The 26,963-nt window shown below is 55.1% G+C and overlaps 2 protein-coding genes across 11 annotated transcripts in view; one reads left to right on the top strand and one right to left on the bottom strand.

The window, feature by feature from the left end:
• The window catches only part of FMNL3 (formin like 3), a 54,420-nt gene extending 49,583 nt beyond the window's left edge, over positions 1–4,837 (top strand). For 4 of the 6 annotated variants that reach the window (XM_044228709.1, XM_044228707.1, XM_044228711.1 and 1 more), the window contains 10 exons: positions 19–253; positions 366–434; positions 536–616; positions 709–838; positions 1,349–1,509; positions 2,010–2,111; positions 2,445–2,537; positions 2,808–2,931; positions 3,063–3,179; positions 3,901–3,985. In XM_044228709.1, the coding sequence (XP_044084644.1) occupies positions 19–253; positions 366–434; positions 536–616; positions 709–838; positions 1,349–1,509; positions 2,010–2,111; positions 2,445–2,537; positions 2,808–2,931; positions 3,063–3,154 (1,087 nt within the window). In that variant the 3' untranslated portion in view covers positions 3,155–3,179; positions 3,901–3,985. Of the gene's footprint in view, positions 1–18; positions 254–365; positions 435–535; positions 617–708; positions 839–1,348; positions 1,510–2,009; positions 2,112–2,444; positions 2,538–2,807; positions 2,932–3,062; positions 3,180–3,900 lie in introns of all 6 variants that reach the window. The other 2 variants (XM_044228712.1, XM_044228708.1) reach the window with 1 other exon arrangement.
• A 291-nt stretch (positions 4,838–5,128) lies between these two features.
• PRPF40B (pre-mRNA processing factor 40 homolog B) lies at positions 5,129–25,620 on the bottom strand. Of its 5 annotated transcripts, none has more exons than XM_044228717.1 (26): positions 25,538–25,589; positions 19,413–19,493; positions 18,503–18,646; positions 18,122–18,187; positions 17,417–17,444; positions 17,161–17,186; positions 16,913–17,023; positions 16,506–16,626; positions 16,397–16,421; positions 15,970–16,173; positions 15,614–15,743; positions 15,467–15,531; positions 14,782–14,946; positions 14,572–14,680; positions 14,044–14,194; positions 13,180–13,313; positions 12,429–12,543; positions 12,194–12,285; positions 7,743–7,859; positions 7,368–7,505; positions 7,064–7,159; positions 6,745–6,831; positions 6,338–6,515; positions 6,036–6,097; positions 5,779–5,922; positions 5,129–5,678 (listed from the first exon to the last, which is right to left on the bottom strand). In XM_044228717.1, the coding sequence occupies exons 1-26, from the start codon at positions 25,538–25,540 to the stop codon at positions 5,586–5,588; spliced, it is 2,685 nt and encodes an 894-aa protein (XP_044084652.1). In that variant the 5' UTR covers positions 25,541–25,589; the 3' UTR covers positions 5,129–5,585. The 5 variants fall into 5 exon arrangements, with proteins under 5 accessions (XP_044084652.1, XP_044084649.1, XP_044084653.1 ...); XM_044228714.1 differs by having other exon boundaries at positions 16,554–16,626; positions 25,538–25,567; XM_044228718.1 differs by lacking the exon at positions 25,538–25,589 and adding an exon at positions 24,458–24,481.
• Between the last annotated feature and the right edge of the window lie 1,343 nt (positions 25,621–26,963).

Raw genomic sequence — 26,963 nt, 5'->3', positions numbered from 1 at the left:
CTCCTTCTTCCGACACAGGTTTGACCTCCAGACACTGCCTGTGGACTTTGTGGAGTGCCTGATGCGCTTCCTGCCCACGGAGGCCGAGGTGAAGCTGCTGCGGCAGTACGAGCGGGAGCGACAGCCGCTGGACGAGCTGGCGGCCGAGGACCGCTTCATGCTGCTCTTCAGCAAGGTGGAGCGGCTGACACAGCGGATGGCCGGCATGGCCTTCCTGGGCAACTTCCAGGACAACCTGCAGATGCTCACACCGGTACAGCCTCCGTTCAGGTCCCCCAGGCCCCAACCCCACTCGCGAGCCCCCTCCCCTGCCCGCCCTGTCAGGCGGGACCTGGGCTGACTCAAGTCTTCATCTTGCCTTCCAGCAACTCAACGCCATCATTGCCGCCTCTGCCTCTGTCAAGTCCTCCCAGAAGCTGAAGCAGATGTTGGAGGTGGGGAGGGGTTTCGAACACCTACACGCGCCTGTAGGCTTGGGTGGAGGGAGGAGCCTGCAGGGCCTGGCCTGACCTCCTCCCCTGCATCTCTTGGACAGATCATACTTGCCCTGGGGAACTATATGAACAGCAGCAAGCGAGGTGCTGTGTACGGCTTCAAGCTCCAGAGCCTGGATCTGGTAAGACGGCGGGGGCAACTCGGGGGCCAGGAAGCCTGAGGAGCTGTGGCGTTCGGCCCTCTCTCTCACCACCCCTCACCCCCCTCTCTCAGCTGCTGGACACCAAGTCCACTGACAGGAAGATGACACTGCTGCATTTCATCGCCTTGACGGTGAAGGAGAAGTATCCAGACCTGGCCAACTTCTGGCATGAGCTACACTTCGTGGAAAAGGCCGCGGCAGGTGAGGGGAGCCTGGCCTGGCCAGCCTGCCCACGTGTCTAGCCCAGGACAATCCCAGGAAGCTCAGCAGAGGGAACACTTGGGTCCCTTCGGTTCTGGGTTTCGTTGTCTCCTTTCTGACCCCTTCAAAGCTTTCCGCTGGGGCCATGGTTAGGGGCCACCTCAGAGGGAGTCTTCCTGCAGGCCCCCGTGGGGCCCAGGCAGAGGGACAGAAGCAGGTCTCTGCTCCCAACTCCCCTAGGCTGGCCCTGGACACTCTGTTTCTCTGTGATGTGTGAAGGGCTTAGAAAAACCATAAGGTCCCCACAGACTTAAGGCAGCTGATATTTCTGCCCCAGGCCTGAGGCAGCTCCGTTTTGGAGACCAGCAGCCCCCATTACCCTTACCTCTGTGCAAGCCCCGTTAGCTGGGTCTATGGTTCTTGGTGGCCACCGGGTGGCTCAGGAAGCAGGGGCATGAGAACCCGAGGCTGCCGCCAAGCAGGCCTCAGCCCAGGCTCTGGTGACCACAGTGTCCCTGGAGAACGTGCTGCTAGACGTGAAGGAGCTGGGCCGGGGCATGGAGCTGATTCGGCGGGAATGCGGCATCCATGACAACAGCGTCCTTCGGAACTTCCTTAGCACTAACGAAGGCAAACTGGACAAGCTCCAGCGTGACGCCAAGACGGCCGAGGTGGGCGAAGGGTGGAGGCAGGCGAACAGCCAGGGCCAAGGCCCTGTGCCCCTCCAGATGGGCTTTGTTCTGCTTCTTGGACCAAAGAATAACTTAATTATTATTATTTTTTAAAGATTTATTTATTTGAGACAGACAGAGGGGGCAAGTGCATGCAGGGAGGAGGGGCAGAGGGAGAAGGGGAGTCTTAAGTAGACCCTGAGATCATGCTCTGAATGTGACGGTCTGTGCCACAGGTGCCCCTGGACTGAAGAACATTTCTCACGTGGTTGACCAACTGCATGTGGGGGAGAGGGGATTTGAGCGTGGCCAGCAGCCACGTCTGAGGACATACTCAATGCACCTTGGGGAGCCCCAGGTTCTTTTTCCTCCCACAGGGGGCTGCTGGCTTTCCTCCTTTGGCCCCAAGCACTGTATTCTGTGGGCCTCCTGTCCCTGCTGGAGAGCCAGGCTTGTCCTGCTCTGCCAGACCGACCCCCTTCTGTCCACCCCTTCCCCAGGAGGCCTATAATGCAGTTGTGCGCTACTTCGGCGAGAGTCCCAAAACCACACCCCCTTCTGTATTCTTCCCAGTGTTCGTCAGATTCATTCGTTCTTACAAGGTGAGCGGAATAGAGGCTTTTACAAAGGAATCTAGCTGAAAGAAAACTGGTAGGGGGAGGGAGGGCTGGGTTCCAAGTCTGGGCCTTTTCTGTCTCCTCCTTGGAGTCTTGGGAGGGAGCAATGGAAGCTGGCCACAGGCCTCTCAGCTGTGAACTGGTGGGCAGGGTGGGGGCCCAGGCCCTTCCTGTCATTGTTTGGGGCAGGAAGTGCCCCTCCAGAGGGTGGCCACCTGGGGTTGCTGGTCCCACTGCCACCCATTCTCCACCCTCGGTGGCAGCCCCGCCCCTCACAGCCTGTGTGAGCCTCACCACCCCACCCCCCACGGTTCTTAGGAAGCAGAACAAGAGAACGAAGCTAGAAAGAAGCAGGAGGAGGTAATGCGGGAGAAGCAGCTGGCTCAGGAAGCCAAGAAACTGGATGCCAAGGTGGGTGGGACCAAGAGCTGGGGCCTGGAGGAAAGGATTAGGAGGGGGTGGAGGGAGAACTAGAGAGATGGAAAACTGGAGCCCAGAGACCACCCAAAGGGCCCGAGACTGGAGTCTGAAGCGATGGGGGGCTTTGGGAAGGGGTTCCCGGGCCGTGATCGGGGATGGGCTGCTGTGTACAACCAAGGGCATCCTCAGACCGTATCTTAGGGCAGGAGCCAGCCATGGTAGGTAGGGATAACTCCCTTCCCCTTCAATGCTCGGCCCTAGACCCCATCTCAGCGGAACAAGTGGCAACAGCAGGAGCTAATCGCAGAGCTGAGGCGGCGCCAGGCCAAGGAGCATCGGCCTGTTTACGAGGGGAAGGATGGTACCATTGAGGACATCATTACAGGTGGGGCCCTCGTCCCTCCCTCAGGCTTGGCCACTGGGCCTGGCTCCCCAACTCCAACCTCACCCCTCTGGGCCCTCCTCCCACCCCATCCCCACGAGGCCTGACCGCTGTGTCTCTTTCCTGGGCCACAGTGTTGAAGAGTGTCCCTTTCACGGCCCGTACTGCCAAGCGGGGCTCACGCTTCTTCTGCGATGCAGCCCACCATGATGAGTCAAACTGTTAACCCCCAAGGCTGGGGCTCTTGACAGGTACCGGGCACCACAGCTGCCCTCTCTGCATGCCCACCTCCCCGGGTTCCTCCTGGGCCCGCAGGCACCTCCTCCCCTGCATGACTTGGAACCGTCCTCTGGCAGCCTCACGGTGATGGGGGCACATACTTCTCCATTTGCATGCCCAGTGCTCTGAGAAGCATGGCTTGTCCCCTTGCATGTGCCTTTGGGGAAGTGGTGTCTCCCACTAATGCTGTCCTGGCTTCTACTAAGCCCCGAGGGGTAGGGAGCTTCCACAGTGGGCAGGACCTGGACACCACCTCTCCATGCTGAGGCCGAGGCCCCCTCCATTCCCAGGCCTGGGTATCTTTTGTGACTTGTACCACCCCCTCCCACCCCTGCCATAAAGAACACTGGCAGTAGCTGTTGCCCTGCCAACAGCAACTGATGTCCCTTAACTGGTTTCCTGACACTCAGTCCACCTGGGGGCTCTCCTCAGCATCTGGCTATCACCAAGTCTACTTTGTCTCTGCCGCTGCCCAGCGGCCTCTAGTCACAACCTGGTCCTCCGAAGATGCAGAACCCTGGCAGGCTCCCTAACCATTCCCTCTGGCCTCTCTTAAGGCTTCTCCTTCCTCGGCCTCATGACTGGCTCTTCTTTGGCCCTGCCCGTGGGGCTGCTCCTCAAGGGTATGTTCTGACAGAGGGTGGGCCTGGCCCAGCCTCCTTGCCTGTTTACAGGCCTCTGTCTTCCCCACAGGCCTGCACCACCAGCCCATTGTCGTTCGCCACCAAGCCAGGAGTGCCGCACCACCCAGCGGGCCCCCGCGGGCTCCAGGGCCCCACTAAGAATACCCTGAAGGCAGAAGCACTTCAGCTCTCCAACCTGTGGACCTGGGGCCCTGGAACTAGCCGAGGGTGCAGCGCAGGGCTGTGCTGCTCCCTGCCTAGCATCCACCCCAGCTCTCAAAGCTGCACGTGCCTGACACCACCGGGGACCCTGGGTCTCCTGGGGCCTGGCACTTCCCTGGTGCCTCTAGGACTGCACTTCGGCCCCACGGTCTTCAGCTTCATTTCCCAACTGAAAGGTCACCAAAGGTCAGCTCAGAGCTGGGAAAAGGCATTTCTAGCTTTAGCCTGTATAGGGGCCCACAGCCCCCTTTGTCACTAGGTCAGAGGAACAAGAAGGGAAAGCAGATACCCCTTCTTTTTTTCCCCCCTTCCTTTTTGCAGGCTCTTGGTCAGCTGTGGTCTGTAAGTATCCAGACTCGGGGGGCTCCAGGACCCTACAAGTCTCAGATCATCTTTTACCAGGGGCAAGGCCCACCTAAGCCTGGTCCCCACCCAGCTGGGCCCTGGTAATAAGGGTAAAGGAGAGATACCATGCTTATTGCCCTTAGCCCCTTCCACTCTAAGCTGGCTCTGTCCTTGTTGCGTGGGCAGAGGGTAGAGGTTCTCCCGGGACTGCTAGAGAAAGGGCGCACCATCAGCACCGTCGCCCCCTTTCCACAACTAGGGTATTTTGGCAGGGGATGGGGGCACAGCGGTCTTAGCTGTTTTCTCAGTCTTTTGCAAGTTTGTCCCAGCCCCCGCAGGGGAATACAGGGACCCAATTCTTTCTGTACATGTACCACCTCCCTTCTCTCATGTACATAAATCCCAGACCTTCCTTCTCCCAACAAAGGCTTGAAGCACTAGGCCTGACTTTGTCTCCTCTTTGTGGGGGGAGTGGAGGCAGGGTGCCTAGGGTGGCCGTTTAGTCTGACCTGAACCACAGGGACAGAAAGGAGGCCACACGGAGCCTGCCGTCTCCTTGGGGGAGGTAAGCATAAGAGCCTGGGGAAGGGGAACCAGGCTGGGTGGGCTCCAACCACACAAAAGGAGGCCGGCCTGCGACGGGACACTAGTGCTCTCTGCTGGCCACACATGCACCTGCCCAGTCTCCAGCATGCCCCAGCAGGATACGGCGAAGAGAAAAGAGCCACTGGCCATGTTATAAATATTATTTAAAAAACAAAAACAAAACAAAACAAAACACACATACACTGGGTCCCGGGGCTGAAGGAAGGAGTGGTGGAGCCCAAGGGCCCAGGCAGGCAGGAGCAGGCACTGATGCTAGAGGCTAAGGACCCCGCCTGTCACCAACCTGTCATTCTTCCCTAGAGGCCCCTTCTCACATTTTCTCTATTGGCACCACCCGCTCCACATGGCATCCCAATCTCTGGTCTGGGGCTGAGGGCAAGGACCGCGCTAGTTGCCTGGGAAGTGGAGGACCCTGGAATACCACGAGCAACCTGGGGAGGTGCCAGTCGTGGCGCGTTGGGGGCAGGGCTATTTGAGGAAAAGTGGACACAGACCAGACTAAGAAAGGAGTCTAGTGCAGACAGTGAGGGTGACCGAGGATCCACGGCCTCACACAGACCCGAGGCAGAGTGGCTCGCCGGGTCACTGGTGGTCATCCAGCTGCTGCAGGAGTGTCCGCCGCCGCCTTTCCAGCTCACCCTCGCTCAGCTCACTTTCCGACGTGTCCCAGCCCGTCTGGTGGAGCAAAGGCACAGCTCACCCACAGCCTCCGCTGAGGGCCACAGAGGTCTGTGGAGGGTGCGGACTGGGCTGGGGCCAGGTGCCTGCCTCTCACCTTCTCCTTCTTGATTCCAAAACCTGGGGAGCGGTTAGGGAGTTCCGCCCGCCGCAGCTCCCTGTCCTTGTCCTGTTCTGGTTCTTTCTCATCACTCTCCTTGCCAGCTTTCTCCTCAGGGTCTGTCTCGCTCTCAGGACTGTTCTGTAAGAGCCCAGAGCCCGCCTGCTCAGTTCCTGTGAAGGATAGCCCGGGAGGCGGCTGAAGAGCTCCCTCAGCATAGCAGGGCCCTGAGTAGCAGTCCCTTCTCTACGCACCGACTTGTGTCTTCTCTTCTTAGTTTTCTTTTTTGGTTTCTTGGCTTTCCGAAGGCCATGATCTGGAGAGAGAAAATACTCAGTAAGTCCCATGGCGGGGATGGGAGGGGCTCATTCTTTAGACAGGGAGCTAGATGGGGAAGTCTCTGTTGGTACAGTTTTCCTTCCTTCTCCCAGTTTCTGCCAGGGCAGGGCAGGGAAGTTCTTCCCACTCCAATAGGTACAGACCTCCTCATCCCCTCCACCCTCAGGGTGCTGTCTCCTCTCAACCAAGTCAACCACTCCAACTCCCAATGGCTCACCTGATCCAAGGAGAAGGCGAGAAGATGGGGAGCCCCGTCCTCCAAGGGCAGCTCCCCCACTTTCAACCGAATCAAGTGAGGAAGAGGGCTCAGAGCCTGACTCCGAGGGGTTCCGCCTTCTCCGCTTTGGGGGTCGGAGAGATGGCGGGGGCAGCTCCTCCTCTTCTGACTCCGAGCCCTGGGCAGATCAGCATAGACATGTCAGCGTACAGGTTCTCTGGCCTCCAGAAGCCCTCAAGTCTGGGAACTGGGGACAGAGAGGAGGATCCAGGGCCAAAGGAATTTTCAAATCTCACTCCGAGGAGAGGCGGTATAGGGAAAAAACAAGCAACGTGGTTCCTATTTCCCCAAGACAATCCAGCCTCCCCCCACCACCGGCCCGGCATCCCTTTTGCCCACCAACTCACTGAGGGCGAATGGGAACGCTTCCGATGGTGCTTCTTGCCCTTTCTGCCATGTTTTCGGCCTTTGGTGTGGAGATGCTGGCATTCAGTCTGGTAGAGGCAAAGGGAGGGGTGAGGAAGGCCCCAGGGTTCGCCACAGGATGCACCCTGCACCCAAAAATCTGGTTTTGCCTCAAATGAGGGCCTCAGGCCTCTCTCCAGGCCGTCAGACCTCACGGCAAGGACAGCCCCTGGGGGTAGGAGACCACTGGGGTCTCTGCTGAGCTGGACAGGCTGCTCATAAGCCCGGCACAGACACATAGAGTCAGAAGCTCTGTCTCACCTCCAGTACCTGCAGGTACTCGCGGAAGAGCCGGATCCGCTCCGACTCCAGGGTGATCTGCTCAAAGGCTGAGTCGCACACAAAGCGCTCACGGACCTTGAACGGGAGAGCACTGCTGATGAGACCAGCCCCGGGCAGGCACGGACACCGCCAGGAGCACAGGGCAGGGCTGGGGCAGAGGAAGGAAGGGGGCCGAAGCTGGCTGCGAGCTGTGCTATGACTGGGGCGGGCCCCCAGTGGTAGAGAAGCACCGCTGCCCTCAGGACCGAGGGGGTAGTGTCTGGTGCCAGGCTGCAGCCCTGACCTCTTCCCAGGCAGTGCCCAGCTCCAGGGCAGGCACAGCCTGTCTCAGCATGCTTCGGAAGGCAGCTTCCCTGCGCCGCATTCTTCGCGCCTCCTCCTTCTCCCGCTCTCTCTCCCGCGCCTCTGCCTTCTCCAGCAGCTGAGGACGGGAAGGAGGCAGAGCAGGGTCACCCAGGAGAGGGGGTGGCCAGGCCCCACTCAGGCACACTGCAGGACGTGGGAAGCTGGGGTCTGGGGGCTCCTGCCGCCACCCACTGAACAGAGCAGGGGGGCTGGGTACAGTCACACTGGGGCAGTGAGAAGGGACAGAACAAGATAAGGGGATAAGTTGGAGACCAGAGCCCTGGCTGCAGCCCCGCCCCGCCCAGGCCCTCACACTATTGAAGGTCAGCTTGATGTTGCCCGCGTCCAGCGCAGCAGCCCTCTTGTCAAAGCTTATGACGTGGGCGAAGTCCTCAAAGGCTGTGTTCACCTCCACGCAGAAGCCCCGGTCCTGTGGGCACAGTGGTGTGTGAAGCAGGGGCCGCCATGGGCCCGACGCCTGAAGCTGGCCTCCGGGGCAGGCAGAGGGTTGGACTACAGGATGGGATGCTCGAGAAGTCCCCCAGTCCCCAGAAGCGACCCATAGGACTCAGATGCACTTCTGAAACCAGGCTGTCCAAATCCTCACCATCTGACACCTAAGCCTCCCACGCCTACCCTCAGTCTGGATGTCGCAGGGAGCGGAGGGGGGCACTGGATCACATGGGGGGAGGGCAGAGGGCATGTGTGTGTGCCATGTCTGCTGACGGACGCCTGAGCTTCCCACAAGTAATTCTTTGTTCCTTTGGCTTCAGGCTGGGCCCCACTCAGGCCCTCCTGCTGCTCAGTGACTTCCTTGCATTCTGTCAATATCTGCTGGTCCCATCCTTTGGCTTAGTTCTTGGGTGCTTACTAGGCTGCCAGACACTGTGCTTAGTGCTTCACACACCTTATTTCTTTTAATCCTCAGAATCGAAATATAAGCATAGGTCCTGGCCTCCTAATTTTATACGGAAGGAGAAACCAAGGTTTAGAGAAACTTGCACACTTGCCCGCGGTCTCAAAGCTCATTGGTGGGTGACTGAGAACTCTACCCCGGGTCCTATCACCACAGCCATAGTTTGAAGCACTACACCCATGCAGATCCCTCACTCCTCTGGGGAATTCAAGGCCATCAGGTGTGCAACTCCAGAACACTTAAAAATACTTCCCCTTCTTGAAGCACCTTGGGCCTGGCTCTGAGCTGCTCATCTATGCCTCCCAACACCTCAATAAAGCAGGGGCTTCGGAGCAGTATCTCACTGGGCCCAAGCCGATCTGGAGTTTGTGCCAGTGGAGGCACCGGCCCGGTTCCCTTCCCCTCCCTCCACACAGCATGAACTTGCTCTGGCCTTCCACCTGTGGCAGAATGTGCTCTTCTTGTCGTCTTCGAGAGCATTTCCTCAACCCACACTCTAGCCCTTCTCAAACAGCCCAGTTTCTGTCAGGAGAGTGAAAGCATCCATCCCACCTCTCTGCTGGCTACTCCCCTCAAACTCGTATCTCACTTGACTGGGAACAGCCTGTCCACCTTGCTTTCACCTTCTTCAAGCTAACAACTTGTGCTGCTTTCCCTTTGGTGCAAAATCTTTAAATGCAGCACAAAGGAAAACGAATCAACATTTAGTGAGCCTGCTATAAGCCCGGCACTTTACAAATATTAGCACTTCCCACAACCATGTGCATAAATTATTCCTATTCTACAGATGAGGAAACTGAGGCTCAAATTTGGTTAAGACTTGCAGAGGTCTAAGCCAGGAGTTACCTGATTCCATTCCACCCTCTTTATAGACACTACTTTCCTCGAAGTGCTCATGTGCTCAGAGACCACTTCCACGGGCCCCTTCTCAGTCCTCACTTGACTAGTCTTTGCACGTGTGCTGCTCCCTTCAACAACCGCCTCTTGTCTCTCTGACCTCTGACTGCCTCTCTTGCTTGTGCTTGCTCCCCTGAGAATAGCACTTGGTCTTTTCAATCTACATTGTCCCTAGCGACCTCAGCCCCACTTCCCTCCTGATTTTCAGACCCATAATAGGCTGGATGTGTCACAGAAATTTCAAATTCGGCAGACCCCAAGAGAATTCATTCCCTGTGAGCCACCCCTCTCCCCACTCCCATGGATCTCGCAGGCCCAGATCTTCTGGCTTCCAGCTGTTCCAAGTCCAAGGCTCTTGCCATTATCCTATAGGGTGAGAGGTGCCCTCACAGTCTGCCCAGCTAGTGGGTGGCCACAGGGGCTCCTGGGCTCATCGGCCTTCTGTAAGCAGGAGCCCAAAAGGGGGAGTGGTGGGGAAACCATGTAAAGAAGCTTCTTTCTCAGGAGATGTGGAGAGACAGGACACAGCAAGGATGAGACTCCTGCAGGCCAGTGGGCAGGACCAGCCACTCTGTGGCTAAAATGTAAGCATCCAATAAAAACACAGCTCTCCTGGGATTAGATATTTATACTTTACACAAATGTCCTATTTAAAATGTGGTCTTTGCTGTATTCCTCCCTGCCCCAGGTTACTTTTGAGACTAATTCCCTAAATGGAATTTCTATTCTCTCTCTAGCCCTGTTCCTGCCAAATCCTCCGTAATGGTACCATTGTCCCACCTCCGCCAACTTCAATTCACTTGACTTCTGAGTGACTCCATCCTCCTGATTTTAAAGTTCTTTCTCCTTTTTTTTTTTTTACCAGCAGAAATCTTTTTTTTCCACAAAAATCTTACAGAGAACCTCAGTATATAAAAGAAAAGCTGCTATACTTAAAAACAGACGAAGGAGGGGTGCCTGGGTGACTCAGAGGGTTAAGCCTCTGCCTTCAGCTCAGGTCATGGTCCCAGGGTCCTGGGATCGAGTCCCACATCGGACTCTCTGCTCAACAGGAGCCTGCTTCTTTCTCTCCCTCTGCCTGTCATTTCCTCTGTTTGTGCGCGCTCTCTCTCTCTCTCTCTCTCTGGCAAATAAATAAATAAATAAAATCTTTAAAAAAAACAAAACAGATGAAGGAGCATTAGCTTCCCCCTTTCTTGTCCCAAGGCTCCCCTGAGGAAACTCAGGGGAGGGGATGGGGGTCTCAGAAAAACACAGCTAGAGCACAGCTCTCCCTCATCTGCTGTCTCTGCTGCCTCCGCCGAGCTCATTCACCACCTAGACTGCCTCCCGACTGGCCTCCCTTCTCACCTCCCGAACCTCTAACCTATCCTCCAGAGTCCTGTGCTGCTCCGACTTTCCTACCAAAGGGTCCTAACAGCAGGGGAGAGAGCCTGGGGGTGAGTCAGAAGAGGACAGCTCAAGTTCCAGATCTGTTTGAATCACTTGCCACTGTGACTTTTCAGTGTCCTGAGGCTTCAAAAACTGTCCTCCAACTACCTACCTCTACAGACACAAGCACTCAGTCTGAGGGATGCTACTCTATACTCTTACCCCATGGTTCTTCCAAGACATCCTCTGACCACAGCATTCCCTGGCTCCCTATTACTTACAAGATAAAAACCCAAGCTTCTTATTTCAGTATTCAAGGTATTTTACATCTAGGGCTCTTTCTTTCAGAGAAACAGGAAGCCACAGGACAATAGGGCACGTCTTACCTAATGGTAAGGACTTTTAAAACATTACGTTTATATTAAACAGAAAAGTGAAGGGTGTGAAGATGCAACACCTGAATCTGTAAAGCAAAATACAGGACTTCAAAGAAATGCTCTGTGTGCAGTGGCCCATTCCTAGCTTTATTTCTGACCCTTCTTGCCCCAGGTACCAAGTTACTGCCCTTGGTAGTTAGGTGTAGGTTGGTAGAAAATCCTCCATTTTTCAGGTGAGGAAACTGAGGCTCAGAAAGGTTAAATAGTCTGCCAAAGGTGACACAACTAATAAGTGGTTAAGCTAGACTTGTGTCCCAAGCAGTCTGTCTCCACAGTGCTGCTTCTAACTGCTGGGCGTATTGCCTCCCCAGGGCCTTTGCACGTTCTTCACTTCCACCAAGAAATACGCTTTCTCTTTGTTTTTTCCTTCTGAAACACAAGGCTCTCTTAGTGCAGCAATCCCTTTTCCACCTTTCAAGGACGTAGATGTTGAGAACTCTCTCTCCAGTCTAAGCAAGGTGCCTGCTCAGCGGTAAGGGGCAGCTGCTTACTGCCACACCAGATGGGTGGTGGGAGCATGAAGTTAAGGATGGCTTGCCCCTTCTAAAAAGCAGTGGCATCTCAGTCTGAGGCCCTGGAATGCTTTGCAAAACCAGCCCAGTGGTGCTAGATAAGCCATAATTTTAAGAGAACTAAAAGACCCCGATTTTTCTGTACAATCTCCTAATTTTAAAATGTTAACAACAAAGTTGAAATGTTTCAGGACACTGTACGGGCCAAAGGAATATCTGTGGGCCACCAGCTTATGAGGAGCTGTGCCCCTTAATGTTCAGACCTGCCATGCCCTTCTCACACCCTTGCCTCTGCTCCTGTAATACCCCATACCCAGGACTGTCAGCCTCCTCCACCCGCTCATTCTTAAAGGCATAGTGCGAAGTGTCAATTCTGTCGATTCTCGTCTCTAATAGCACTTGCCCCTCTATAACAGGTTTCATGTTTATCTTCCTATTAGGCCATGAGCTCTTTAGGGACAGAAACCGCATCTTTCTTATTTGTGTGTTCCCAGTGCAGTCAAGGATCACAGCAGATCTCTGCTGAATGGAGCTACACTGCTTCTGCAAAACAGGGCTTAGCAGAGAGTCCTGTCCGGAGAGGCGCCCTGCACCCAATCTGCATCCATCCACAACCCTGGGCCTCCCTCACCTTAAGAATGTCCTTAATGATCTTCTTCTCATCATGGAATCGTGCCTTCAACTCCTCCACATAGAACTTGAACAAGTCCAGAGGGGTGGAGCCTGCGGGGGAGGGAGGGAGGGGGGGCCTGGCGGGCGGCAGCTTCCCAAGGCCTGGGGGAGGGGTCCAGGACAGGGAGTGGGGGTGCAGAGAGGCTGGCAGGGCAGGAAGCCAGGCCAGAGAAGGGGGAGCCTGGCAGCCTTACCCGGCTGGCCCAGCATGTTGGCAAAGCGGACATCAGTGCTGACCGCTGGGTACAGCTCCATCCAGGTGGACATAGAGTGCAGCTGCCCTGTCTCGTGCAGCTCGTCCAGGAAGGTCTGAGTGGGGAGAGGCCAATTACAGGGAGAGGGAAACATGGAGAGAGGCAGAGGCAGAGACTAGGGAGGAAAACAGGGGATGGGAGGGACAATCCCACCTGAGGAAATGCAGGCGAAGGAGGCAGAGATGAAAAGCTACAGATGGTGAGGCAGAGAGCAGTGAAAACAGAGGTAATGTAAATACAGAGAGGGACAGACTCAAACATGACAAGCAGCTGGTCTGGGAAGCAGAGAAATAGGAACTTGTCTGCAGCATGTCCTGCTTGAGGTTTGCTCTCAGCTTCCCAAAGTGTTAGAGTTAAGGAACCCCCACTGCTGCCACCTCCAAGTTGAGCGACAATCGAGCTCTGCCTGTCTGGCTCCCCACCAAACGGAAACGAACTTGGCCGAACTGCCAAGCTGTGCCTTTAGGGTGCTCTCTGCTGGCAGTTTCTGGGTGGTGCATACATCCAGTCTCCCTAGAGGAGCATGGCCCCCAGTTGAAGGGACACAGCAGAAGCAGAGTGGCCTCGTGGAGGTGGCACAGGACCAGGTGGAGATGAAACAACAGGCCTAGCCAAGAGGAGGCAGGGCACAAGCGAAGAGATTATGGGCCCCGCCGGAGATGAGCACCTAACCAGCAGGTGGCAAAGATACCTGGAAGGCCTCCCGGTTCTTGCGTTGCTGACGCCGCTCCCGAAGGCGGGCCCGCTCCCGCTCCTCCTCCTCCTCCCTCTCCAACGCTCGGATGTGCTCCTCAAAGCAGATCAGTGCATCTTCCTTGTCCATGTCTAAGCAGAGAAAGGAGGCTCAGCAGGTGCTGCAGGAGTGGGACACCCTCACTGACCCCAGCACCCACACCTCTACCCCGTGTTTGAGGGTGCTGCCTCAGTAGATGCCAGGGTCACCCCGGGTGGTGGGGCAAGGGAGCAGAAGCCTCTGTGGGAGAGGAGACTGGAATGGTGGTTCTGGAGGAGGGTTCATTAATACATGAGAACAAAACTAGCAAGTATTCAGCTCTTGTGAATTCAGTTACTGGAAAGAATCGTATGAAACCAGCAATCTCGGGATCTAATGTTTTATGTTTTACGGAACTGGGAATGGATCAGGCTTTGATGAAAGTTCAGGTCAATTTCTGACATTGCCAATGACTGCAGGCCAACAAGAGTTCATCGTGACAACACATGACCAGTGGAGGCCCCTGGCATCAAGACAATTTAAGACCATATTCACAGGAGTTGGAAAAATTATCCTCTCCTGGTCCTCTGTTGCCTATCCTAGAGCTCTTCCTCCAAGGATACAAAATGTCCAGGTCAACAGTGGACCCCAGAGGGAGGGGAAGGGTGTCCCAGTATTCCAGCATCTCTAGACTCTGGAGAGATACAGGGACAGAGTGAATGCAGAGGACCCCGGACATCCACAAGGGCAGTAAGTGCAGGGGAGCAATAGAAGGCAGGCCCTGGGCTCTCAGGTCAATGAGGAAAAGGGAAGGAATGGGCGGGAGTGGAGACCCAGGCTTACTCTGCAGCTGGTGGTCCTGAGCAAAGCTGGGGTTATCCATGAGGTACTGCTGGGCCTGGGACCATGTAGTTTGGAAGTTGACACTACTCATCCCATCCAGGATGCTCTTCAGGGCCTGGATGTTGCGGCGCCGGAGCTGCTTGGCCTGTTCCTGGGGAGCCACAGGGTCAGGGTCAGGGTGAGGTAGGGCAGGTTGGAGCTACTCAGGTGGGCCTGGGCAGAGGAGCATTTGGGGAAAAGCAGGCAGCTAGGGAACCCTAGGAGGGCCAGACTCAAGACTTTCCCGTCCCCAGAAAGGGGAAAGAGCACGGGTTACAGACCAACCCCTTGCAGATGCCCTCCTGCCCTCCCACACCGAGGTTGTAGGCCCTGAGCCCCGAGCAAAAGCGGGGGGTGTGCAAGTGCCACACTAGCTTCCAAGGAAGGAGCTGAGACCCTGGGGCAGCTGAGAAATGACCAGGCTCCACAAGGACACAAAGACACAAAAAGCCTGAGGACAGACTGACGGATCCAGCCAGTGACTGTTACCTTCTCCTTCTTGGCCAGGAAGAAGAGGACATCATCATAAACCTCTTTTCGATCCCTCTCAGGGACCACAGCCCACACCTCCAGCTCCCCAAAGGTCTGTTCTGCCCGCCTGTGGAGCATATGGGTCATGGGTAGGCAGGCAGGGGACAGAGACCCTGGGCCCGTGTGTTCTCAGGGTTCCCAGACCCCACCCCAGCCCGGCCCCCTGACCGGTAGCGGGTGGTAGAGGTCATGCGTTCGTGCTGCTCCAGGAAATGCTGCAAGGTCTGCTTGGCCTCCTTGGCCCTTAGCCGGGCCTCTTCCTTCTCCTCCTTCTCCCGCTGCGCCTTGTAGGCATTGAATGCCTGCTTTTTCTCACTCAGTTTGGGCAAGGCACTGGGGTGGAGAGGGTGGGAGTTGGGGGCAGGGGGGGAATAAAGGAGTCACCCTGCACAGCCCACCAAGCAGGGTCACGGCACACAGAACTGAGTGAGGGGTCCATGCATGGGAACGGCAGGCTGCAGGGAGGCAAGACGGGTCTCTGGGATGAGGGGAAGGATGGGAGGCAGTGAGGGGAAGACGGGGCTCCAAGACACTAACACCGAGCCCTTTGGCTGTGAGGTTGGTTCTCAAGGTGCATTCAGGCCTCCGCCCTATCCAGCCCCCTTACCCCAATTAATTCAATTCGAATCAATTCAATTCAACAAGCATTTATTAAATGTCTCATATCATATACCTTTCCCCTCCTCCTCCCGGAGGCCCTCCAGCTTCTTTTCCTTGTGCCCTTGCCCTTCTATCACTCTCCTGACTCGGGCCCCCTTGGGGTCAGAGTGTTGAGCTGGGGCTTCTCAGGGAGGCCCTGGCCCAGCTGCTCACACACAGTCTGGAGGGCCTGGCTCCCTCCGCCCAGGCCTACCTGTAACGGGGGTCGGTGACCACCATCTTCATGGCCTGTTCCCACGAGGCATTGGAGGGGACAGCCTAGAATGGAGCAGGCAGGGGTCACGGGGCCTGCCCACCTCCAGCCCCCTCCAGGCCTACCCTGGGAGCCCCACCCCCGCACCTTGTCCCTCAGCAGCTCCTTGAAGGCCTGCTTTGCCTTCTCCCGGTTGCTCCAACTGAGGCCAGACCTCTCTGGTTCTGGCTTTGATTCCTCTTCCTCCTGCTGTGGCGGCTGATGCTGTCCAGCAGCACTGGGGGGCAAAGGGGACTCAGCCACAGCATCTCCCAGGTCCCCCAGCTTTCAGTGCCTATGTGGTCAGAGTACAGCCTGGCTCCCCAGAGCAGCCCCCTTCTGCCCTCCAGAGGCTGTGCCCAGATCTTCACACCCTTCCCAAGAGGCCTGGCAGAAGTCAAGGGTTGAACTAGGCAGGGAGCCCGAACCCAGCATCTGGAATGTCTCAGAGGGGCAGCCCTCACCTGCTGGGGCCCTCCTCCGGCTGCTGCAGAAAACCCTGCTCCACAGGCTGGGCGGCCTCTGACATATCACAATCTTCACTCCCACCTGGCTCAGGCTCTAGAAGGCCCAGGGGCACAGGGGTGGGACCAGGCGGTCCAGGTGGGGGCTCAGGCTGGGGCTGAGGTGGCTGCGGCTGCAAGATCTGGGGCTGCTGTGGCTGTTTCCTGCAGGCGGACCGGAAGAGCAGTGTCCAGGAGCGGAGCAGATAGTGGGACAGTCAGGGACCAGCTGGTCTCTCTGTCCTGCGAAGGACGGGGGCCAGAGCAGGCCACTCCACGTACAGACTGAGAGCTGGCTCTTCCATGGAGTGGGGACCACAGACAAAGGGTCCACTCCCACCCCTCTGCTGGCCCCACGTATAGGGAGATAGGTGGGCAAGTCACTCACCCTGCAGCCTCTTGTTTGACTAGAGCTGCAATGGGAAAAAAATAACATGGTCACAGGGTGGCAAGGGCCACCCCCCAGAAGCGTAGCCCGGGCCCTACCCACTCCTCACCCTCCAGGTCATCCAGGTCCTTGGGCCGGGTCCAGCGAGACTCCTTACTCTGGTTGTTATAGTAGTAAGGTTTGCCCGTGTCTGACTTGTACTCTTTCCAGGGGCACTGGGACAGCAGCAACTGCAAGAGGATGGGTCAGAGGACATCAGTGGGCTGGGCATGCCCCCTAGTGGAGGCACAGTCGGGGGAGCGAAGAGGATCCTGTGAGCAGGGAGTTTTTAGCTATCACCTAGCCTGGCTCAACATGGGGAAAGACAGACTTCCTGAGATCCTAGGGAGCCTGGGGCAATGGTCAAGGATCTTGGGATCAGAGGAACCATGTGTATAGTTAAAGACTCAGGGGAGGCCAAGGACTTGGAAGGGTCAGGGAAGCTGAAAGGAAGGGCCAAAGAGCCCTGTTCAAGACCTCTGCCTTGGACTTGAGAGCGCTGGGCTTCTCCCACACAGACTGCTTGTCGTCAGCATTGTAGTAGTAGACGCGTCCATCAGGAGCCACATGCTCACTCCACAGGGCCCTCTGGGAGGGGAGGGGGCACAGAATGGTGGTCAAGGCCCTGTCCCCAAAGCTTCTCCTCCTTACCCCAAAGATTTAACCATCAGCTTCCCCAACTTTCAGCTTTTCTACCCAGAGACCCCTGAGCTGGAAGAACTCACCGGAGGGCCTGTCCCAGCCACAGCAGCTAGAAAAAAAAAGTCAAGGGAAATGTTAAGTCCTTGCCCCAACCCCCATTTTATCCCACCTATTCCTCCCCTACTCCATCCCCAATAAATATCCCCTGGTCCCATCAACATCCCAGGCTCCCTGGCATCCCAACAGGCATGATCCAGGGTGGGCTCTAGTCCATGGTCCCCTCTCCCCTGTACCCCCCAACCTCCGAGCCTGGGGGGAGCAGACCCCCAGAAGACTCACAGCTGGCTGTGTCCGCACCCGGAGCCGTCTGCCGAAGAAAGAGGAGGGGGAAGGGTTGGGGCCAAGCCCAGCGGCCCCCAGGACCCAGGCCATGGGGGATGAAGAAGCAGGCCAGGCCAGGATCCGTGTGTCCTGCTCCCAGGGACATTTGCCCCCTAACAGGCATCCCCCACCCTCTGGGGCCGTGGCTGTAGGATCCTAAGGGGAATCGCACAGCAGCTGTTCTTGGTTTTCCTCAAGTGAGAGCATTCTGTCGAGTCCACCTCCGAGGCCCCTCTTCCACAGCGGATGCCGACCGCTACATCCTACCCAGACTCTACTACAATGAGCAATGGCACCAGAAGGTTCGGTGAGATCCCCAGGTGCTGCTGCTTCCACCAGAGACAGAGAAGGTGTGAGGGGGGACTGTATTCAAGTGTCCGCAGTGCCAGCTCTGTGAGGGCAAGCAGTGTCAGCCATGAATGTGTTCCTTCAGGGAGCCGGGCCCAGCAAGGAGGACAAAAGAGTAACATGCCTTTGGGGGTGAGTGAGAAGCTACAAGAGCAGAGTATGTGGCCAGAGAGGAGGACCTGAGTGTGGGGAGTGCTGCTGGGACCGGGACGGAACCAAAGAGAAGAGGGAAAGGATGGAGGCCGCATCCCTGTCCTCCAAGTCAGACCCGCAGGGCTGCGGGGCCTGCTTCCTGCCAGCCCCCCTCATGCTTACCGCTGCAGTGACAGGCACCGCTGGCATCAGCATTCCTGGCATCATGGGAGGTACCATTCCTGGTATCTGGGGACACAAAGAAGATAAAAAACAACTACCGAGGTGAGGGCAGGCAGAGGCAAGGCAGGTTCCCGAGAGATACCCTTTGGGGCCATGACCTTCGCATGGTCCCCTGCTCTGCCTTAGACAATCTCTAGGTTCTAGGCTCTCAGCCCCACCACAGAGTTTCCTCCCGTCACGCAGTGGACAAATCCACATGGGCCTGGCCAAAGCTCCCTCCCTTCTCTCCCTACTTCCTGAAGTCCAGATGCCCCTTCTCCCCTCTACCCCTAGCTGGACTCACGGGGTCTTCTGAGGCACTGGGGCAGGAGGGAGGATTACCTGCGTGAGTGGTGGTGGCGCCCCCATTGGTGGAAGTATTGGGGGCATGATGCCAGGCGGCATTGGGGGGATGGCTGGTGGTCTCTGACTCATGGGGGGTAGTCCCATCGGAGGAAAGGGTGGGGGAATTCCTGGAGGGGGCATCTGAAAGTGAGGAAAGGAAGGGACACTGAGTAGAGAAGACCCCACCTTGGACCAGTCAGGGAATATCCACCTGTCTCCCGCCTTCTCAACTCCCCGCACCGCCTGGCTCTGAGGCAATTCCAAGGCTTTAGCTTAAGAAGAGCAAAGCATGAAACTGCCTGCTCCCCACCACTGAAAAAGACTGAAAATTGCCGGGGGGGGGGGTCTTCTGGGTCTAAGAGGCAAGCACCACAGCTTCTTCAGAGGTAGGGAAGGGAGAGGGGAAACGTCTAACTGCCACCAGACCGTGGCTGGAAGGCTCCATCCCTTGAGCAACTCTCCCCAAAGAGGCCTCTCAGAGGCAGGATTCCAGGTCCCCAGACCCCCCAGTTCCCTGCCTCCCATCCCTTTTTCTCCAGTTCAATGACCACCAGCTGCTACTTCAGCCTGACTTCAGTGGCATGTTGAAAGAACAGAGAAGGAGTAGTGAAAGAGAAAGGCAGCCCCACCATGCGCTTACACTAACAGGGTCTCTTCCCTTCCACTTCTCTTACCCCAGCCCGTGTGTCCCAAGGACAAAAAGACAAAGGGGGAGCTGTCAACTTGACGGACAGGGAGCTTGACAGCAGCTCCTCCCACCCCCATGCCCAAGCAACACTACCCCTTTTCCAAGGGTGGCAGAGGAAGCAGGATACAAAACCGTGCTGGCAATGCAGCAGTGCTAGGGACCAGGGAAATCGGGGTGCAGGCTGGAAAAGCCAAGCCCAGGGAAAGACATAAAACTTACGAAGGGTGGTGGCATCATGGGGGGCCCCGGTGGGAAGGGGGCAGGCGCTGCTGGGGGCCGGGGACCAGAATCGGGAACCGACTGTTGAGGGAGAGAAAAGTCATAGGACCCAGGATGGGCAAAGAGATGGGCTTTTGCAAAAGGGAAGCAGAGCGATGAGGATGAAAAAGGAGCACAAAGTTCAGAGGAAGGGTCTCCTGGCCCGGTTTCCTGCCCACACCCAGCTCCGAGCCCTGGCTAAGTCTGCTCTCTTCTACCAGCCAAGAGTCAGGCTGCCGGTCCCCTTCTACATGGTCTTTATCGCCCCAGAACAGATGAGGGCGGCTGGACTATAGGCCCAGAGTGGCTTTTCCCAAGACTTTGCATCCATTCTCCTATCTGTGGGCAAGGCTGGGCCTACCTCAAGCCTTAAAGAGAGGTCTCTCATTCCCAAAGTAGCCAGGGAGGAAGTGACCTCCTTTCCCATCCCCCTACCTGAATTCACTGTTAGAGTCAACCCCAAAGCCCTCTAAGCCCAAACAGTCACCACACCTTAAGCACTAGCCTCCCACTCTCTTCACTGCGGGCACCCCCCAAATGGCCTCATCTTTACTCCCTTGCTCACTCTGACACCTCCCACTCCCCATCACCTGCTCCTCGGCAGCTCTACCCCTTTCCCCTACAGATCCCGACCTCCTCTCCCTGTGGCTGAGACTTTGAACAGCTTGGTCTCCCTGCCCTACGCCTACTAGCCACCACATCCCATCCTGCAGTTGTTGCCTTAAATACCACGTGCTCTCAAGAGCGTTCCCGACCACTGAATTTATTCTCTATCTGATGCCCTTCTTAGTTTCCTGGTGTATACTTTCATAATTATTACGTTTCCCCTTACATGTGTAATAACATTCCATGAGGACAGGGATGTATTGGACTTGTTGAAAGCTGGACTCCTGGTACCTGCCCCAGTGTCTGGCACATAATGGGTACTCAATAAATATTGAATGAATGCAAGAAGGGACAAAGAAAGGATCAAACACTCCCAATTCTAACACCTCATCTATAAATATAGCCAAATTCATCCCACAGATATGGTCAGAATGATGCATATACAATGTTTCCAGTCCAGCATTATTCGTAAAAACAGAAGAATGGCATCAGCCTATATACCCATCACTAACTATGAAATTATACACAAACATAAAATGGAATACTATGCAGTCATTAAAAAAGAATGAAGCCATTCATGGTCTTGATAGGAGCAATCTCTAAGATCCATTAACAAGCGGAAAAAAATGCAAAGTGCAGGAAAGTGTGATCATTTGTACGAAAACTGGAGAGAAAAGAGGACATACAAGAAAGAAATCAGTAGAAGGGAGACAGAGGTGGGAAAGGAACCTTCTCGCTGTACATATGCCCTTTTGTAACTTTTGAATATGCATCCATGTGACTATATTACCCATTCAAAAAAAAAATCTTTTTAAGTAAACTGAGGCTTCAAGATGCAGCTAAAAGGCCCTGTCCTTGCTCCTTTCGCTTGATGGTTAGAGGGTATCAGGGAGGAGTTCTAGGGAAAGGTGGTAGCCGGCTGAGAAGACACCCCACTGATGCCCAACTTCCCTACCTTCCCAGTGACCCCCTCCACTGAGAAGGCTTGGCATTGGAAGATGCTTTCTAATCTCCACCTCCCGTAGTATCTGTCCTGCCTCTGTTCCCACCCATCTTGTCCTAAGGAGAGAAGGGTAAGCCACACTATTCCACCCAGAATCACCTTTCTCAGGGTTCAACTGCTCCAGCCCTGTATTCAGACTTGCCCCAGCCGAGACTGTCTTTAGCATGGGAAGTCAGAAATTCACCAGTGTGGGAGGAAATCCAATTCTCTGTGCCATGCTTACCCACCTCAAGCTGCCTTAGGGTCCTCTCTGACCTCCCAGATGCTACGTAACCATCTCTCTGGGTCCTACCAGGTTCCAGAGTTGCCCATCTGAGGCTGGCACCACAGTCCATACAGCTGTCTAAGTTAGAAACTGGTGAGTCATTCTCCACACACCTCCCTCTTGTCAATACGTCACTGAGTCCTGCTAATTGTACCTTGCACACATTTCTTGAATCCATCCACCCCTCTCTCGTTTTCATTTGACCTTCTGTCGTAGTCTCCCCACATCCACTACAAGCTCATCAAAATGCACCTCAGATCATGTTACTCCCTGCTTAAAATTCTTCAATGGCTCCCACTGTCCTTACGGTAGAGACCAAAACTCCTCCCCAAGGCCTGGACGGCTGTGGGAGGTCTGCTTCTCAACGGCCTTGCCAGCTTCATCCATGTTGAGTTCCTGAGTGTGTGCTCTGGCCACACTCACCATCTCCCAGTTCTCCCACCTCCGGCCTTCATCTCTGCCTGCCACAATTTCCTGCCGACCCTATACACCTAACCTACAGGTCTCACATCTACCAGCCATTACCTCCTCAGGAAAGGCTTCCTCCCAGGCCAGTGGTATAGGCTTAAGTCAGAGCCCTCTTTTATAGGCTCGTGTACCACGCACCCTTCCCTTTAGCAATTACCCACTGGAAGTTTACAGTTACTCCCACGGTGCTGACTGTCCCATTATTTTATGTGGCCACTAATAAAAAACAATTGCCACCACTTAAATTATGATACTCCAACGATTTTAAGAGGTCTTGACAAGAAATGTTAAAATGTGAGTCTTAGGGTCAATGAAATTGCTGCCTCCACCAGATCTTACATTTAAAGGGGCAGGGACTTGGCCTGTTTTGGCTCACCCTGATCTCCTAGCCCCACTGTATTTTCCTCACTGCCCCAGACTGGAACATAGAAGGTGTTAGTATTTACTGACTTGGCAGGTCCCACAAAACACAGCCACTGGTAAGGCCTAGGAGTTATTCAGAGAACATAGAATGTCAGAGATGGAGGGGACTCTGGTGACCACCCAAGGGAGTTTCCTTTTTCAGATGAGAAAACTAAGGGAAATTATCAGTCCCAGGCTCCACCGTGGTCAGGGACAGAGCCAGGACTGGGTCCATTCTGCTCTTCAGTCATCCTCAGCACTGTCCTTGCCACAAGGAAGCGGTCTGTTTTTTTCACTCTGCATATTCCCTGCTTCCCATGTGGTAAAATCAGCAAGGATCCAAACCCTTCCTTGAGAATTAGTGGTGGCTCCCTATCGCTCACCCTACAGAATCTCACCTAACATTGCCTTTCAACAGACCTGTCTACTCTTGGCTCAGCCTGACTCAGTGGCTTCCCTCCTCCTCTCTGCACAGCAATTGTTAGATTACACCCTATGTCCCTCTTACTCTACTGTCTCTCACTTTGCTCAAGATGATCCAGTATTCAGCCCCTTCAGATTACCTTTATGATTATCCTCCACACATACACATACTCCTACCTCCTTGTGTCCCCTCAGGATAAAGGCAGCACTACTAGGCACTGATGACATGCTACTCTGTGGATGTTTGCTGGGTGTTTCCCACAGGTCCGCCTGTCTCCCTACTTGGGAGATTTCTCCATATTGGGGGATTATGTTTTCTCCTTTTAAGCCTCCTCTTGAGTGTCTAGTCAGGACCCTGCATACAAAGTGCTGTGATAGAACGCAGACTCATCCTTAACCTTACTCGATTTTTGCATCCTGGAATATCCCAGAACAGGCAACGTGTGCAGGTGCACCCATGTGCCCACGTACAGTTGTATAAAATTCTCTGGGTAAAGGTGGCCTGTAATGAGATGGGACAGCTCACCAGAGGCTGTCTGTATAACTGGGGAAAGAAAACTGGAATCAAATACTGGCACGGGAAAACCTAAATAGTGAAAAACTCACTGTATAGGACATCTCTAACTTGACGTATGTGCCGCCGAAGCAAGCACTGACCATCTTTAACTTGGAATGGAGACCCCTGGCCAGGATCCAGATGCTGGACTGTTTTGGACAGTTCCCGCAGAGGACAGAGCAAAGGAATGAACATAAATTACCATGGAACTTCCGCTGCCCTCCCTTCCCTGAGCTTCCCCTGTGCAATGTGTATACTTTTCTTCCTAAAACACCCCTGCCCCTCTCTCATTTGCTGCAGTGCCTGGACAAGTGCGGGTCTCATTACACTTTGGGGCGAGACTGAACTCGTGTGACTGAACTCGTGTGACAGGAAATGGGCTGAAAGAGCAGATCTATGTCTTCCCTGGAACAAAAACACATCTGTGGGCTGGAGAGAGATGAAGAAACCACTGATCATCTTATCATCATGAGCTCACCTGTACCAGTGGAAGGACACAACACCCCCCCAACCACCAAAGGTGCAATCAATTCTTCTTCTGAGCCTTTACATCTAAGCTGCAGCTCAGAATTAGAGACTCAGAAGAAAGAATAAAGGGGAAAAGAACAAGAATGGAGAGACGGAAGAAAGCAAGGAAAGAGGGAATAGCTAACTAATATTTATTGAGTGCTTATTATGGGCCAGATATCATGCCACTCATTTAATCCTTGCAACCATCTAAAAGGTTATTATTGTCCCCGTTTTATAAATAAAGAAAGTGAGGTTCAGAGAGATTAAATAATTTGAGCAAGGTTCCAAAGGATTAAACGGCAGAGGCAGGTTTGGAATCTACGCAGCCTGACCCCAAAGCTTTCAACTACTCCACAAAGCTGTCTCCCAGCTAGGGTGATGGTGCCACAGCTATTTCTCACAAACTGATTCTCCTGTTTTCTTTTCACCCTAATCCACACACTATCCTGAAATCCTCCAGGTGATCCCAAGGATGGTCTGGTCTGACTCATTCCCTAAAGGGATTTGTGTTGGGACAATGAAAGCTGGAAGGCACACTTCTCAGAAAGGTGAGAGAAGGTACCTCTCAGAAAGGGTACCTGTTATCAAAAAGAAAAACAGCATGGAGGCCAAGAGACCAGCTAATTCCCCTGCAGTCAACCCTTACTTGTTGCTCTGCTTCTGCTGCCCCAAACAGTGCCAGGCCCTCCGTTTTCAAGACCATCCTAATCCCCAATCCTCTACATCAGCCTTAGTATATTCCTCCCTCTCCCCAAAGATACTGGCTGTCTTACTAGAAAAGAGCTTCCATTGCTTCTCTCTGTCCTGCCATCTCCTCAGAATGAAGACCTCATTCTGGTCTTCGTTTTCTTGGGTTAGGTCTCTACCTCCTCGGCCACTTCCAGAGTTCTTCCATCCCTCCAATAGGATGCCAGAGGCGCTGGCAAGCCTGCTCCAGCCCTGCAGGCTTTGTGCCTACCATCCCCCACATCCCTGGGGATTTTCTGCAGCCCCAGCTGAAGGCCTCTCCTCCATCGTCAGCCTGCTTTCCCTTGCTTCCCCACATCCTAGAACCCATTCTCCTGAACTCTTTCCTGAGGAACCACCCCATTTCGAAGCTGGAAAGGATGTGTGGTATCATTCTCATGCATTTTCCTTTTTTTTTTTTTTTTTTAATCGATGGGGCATCTGAGGCCCAAAGAAAGGTAGTGACTTGCCCAAGGTCACACAGAGTTGTTAACACAGTTTGTTGATGGCAGAGCCAGGGCTGGGATCAAGGGTCCTCTGTTTTCTCATTTCTTGGGCTATCCGGGACTAGATGGGGACCGTAGCCTCTCTTTCCTCAGGAGACAATGCCCTCTCCTCACCTCACGACACAATGAGGGGAAAACGAAGGAGGGGGTCTCCAAGTGATCTTATGGGGCGTCCAGGGCTTCCAAAGGAAACAAGCACTGGGTCTGAGGAGGGGCGTGTTGCACGCCAAATACCCAACAAGGGGAAACTGGCCCCCCAGCTCTCCCCTTGTCCCTCGGTTCCCACATTCCCGCCCCCTCTCCTTTCCTGACCTTTCTTCACAAACCCACCCTTATCTTCTTCCCTTCCTCCTCCTCAACCAGTCCCGCAACTCTCGCTCCCCTGAACCCCCCTCTCCCCCACCCCCGCCATCCTCCATCATGGCCTCCCCGCCCCTTCTCCCCCAAATCCTCGCTCCCCTCCCCCTCCCGGGCTCCCTTTCCCAACCCCTCATACCCCTCGCCCTCCCCCGGGGTCCCGGGTACCCCCGGCGGCCTCCCCGGCCCCCCGGCCCCAGCCCGGGCCGCCGGGGGCGCTGTGGGACCGCCCCGGGCCCCTCCACCCCCGCGCGGGGACGTTACCATGCCAGAGCCTCCGAGCAGCTGGGCCGGCTCGGCCCACCCGCCAGTAAAAGACGCTCTGATTGGCCGAGCCGCAACCGGGAAGGCGGGGCCAGTGGGGGGTCGCACCCCTTGGTGGCCGGGGCTCCGGTAGCGCCCGCGGACCAGCCGGGCCCTGCACCGGCCCGGAGCGCCCGGGCCCGGCCCCGCCCCCGGCGCGGACAGCTAGACCCCGCCCCCGCGCCTCCAGGTCCGGGGCCCGCCCACGGGGGGCGGGGCGCGCTGCCGGGCTCTTGACGGGCGGCTAGAGCCGCAGAAGCCTGGCATCCCCAAGCGGCTAGAGCGCGCGTCCTGGGCCGGCTCCGCGCCCGCCCTTCCCACCGGCCGCCTCCAGACCTGGGCCCCCAGCTTGCCCGGCCTTTGCGGATCAGCTGGTGCGTCCGCCGCGCATGGGCTCTCGGAGCGCCTGGATCCCGCGCACTCGTCCCCGGGACGCAGGGGCTGGACCGATGTGTTCATTCAGAATGTAGGGGTATCTTTGCACCTCACTGAGAGTTTTTTTATTCGTTGCATAGTTCTGTTTTAGCACTTTTAAGTTCATTCATTAAACAGGTGTTTGTTGAACATCTGATAAATGCCTCAAACTGTTCCAGGCACTGGACAAACGGCAGTCGAAAAAAAAGCGGATAGAGCTCCTGAAACCCTGCCCTCGGAGGCGTACGTGCTTCTTAGGTGATCCCGAAGTTAACTTCTTTTAAGATTTGGCTTCCACCAAGCGGTGAAAGCGAGCCAATCATTTGTAGGCGTTAGAGATATGAGCTAAATACTATGTTGTGCAAATAAGGGAATTACAACCCAAAATTATTTAATGAATATGCCGAAGGTTTAGGGCTAGTAACTGACAGGGCTCCTGATACCGATGCAGGGTGCAGAAAGGGATCGAGCACCTTCTCTCCAAAGCCTGGATAAAAATGATTCCTTTTTTCTTTATTCGTCAACAGTTGAGCCTGTACTCTGTACTCAGTGCTATGCTAGGTGCTGGAGATTGAAAACTCTGTGAGTCGGGTCTTAGAGTCTTGCAAGCGTCTTAGAGTCTACCGGGAGAGAGGTAGGAAAACAACTAGCAGGAAGCGGAACACCTGAATTAAAGGGAACAAATGGGAGAAAAGGAAGAGGATTCGTTCTTGGGGACGATTGTAAATCACTGTCGTTTTCTTCACAATACCTAGATAGCCTCAAATGAAGGCCTAGTCCCATGGTTTTCAAACTTTATTACTGAGACCTCTGGGCATAGCAGGAGTGGTCAGAGGTTCCATAAACTTTTACCAGTCACATTTAATTTTTTTTTCCCCCAAATGAAGTATTTCTTAGCCTAGGTAGGCACCTACTTTAAAGAGTCAAATAACTGTGTACGGTTTGTTAATATAAACAGCAGAGCCCTACCTCT

This window comes from Neovison vison, chromosome 12, assembly GCF_020171115.1.
Source record: "Neovison vison isolate M4711 chromosome 12, ASM_NN_V1, whole genome shotgun sequence".
NCBI lineage: Eukaryota > Metazoa > Chordata > Mammalia > Carnivora > Mustelidae > Neogale > Neogale vison.
Note: the sequence above shows the minus strand (reverse complement) of the source record. Positions and strands in the feature narration are given on the sequence as shown.

What these genes read in the sequence shown, in the direction of transcription:
- PRPF40B (XM_044228717.1), bottom strand. An exon ending in CCGGAGGAGGGCCCCAGCAG is followed by an intron (nt 15,744 to 15,969) that starts GTGAGGGCTGCC and finishes TTTGCCCCCCAG; the next exon opens with TGCTGCTGGACAGCATCAGC. An exon ending in AGAACCGGGAGGCCTTCCAG is followed by an intron (nt 12,544 to 13,179) that starts GTATCTTTGCCA and finishes CTCCCCACTCAG; the next exon opens with ACCTTCCTGGACGAGCTGCA.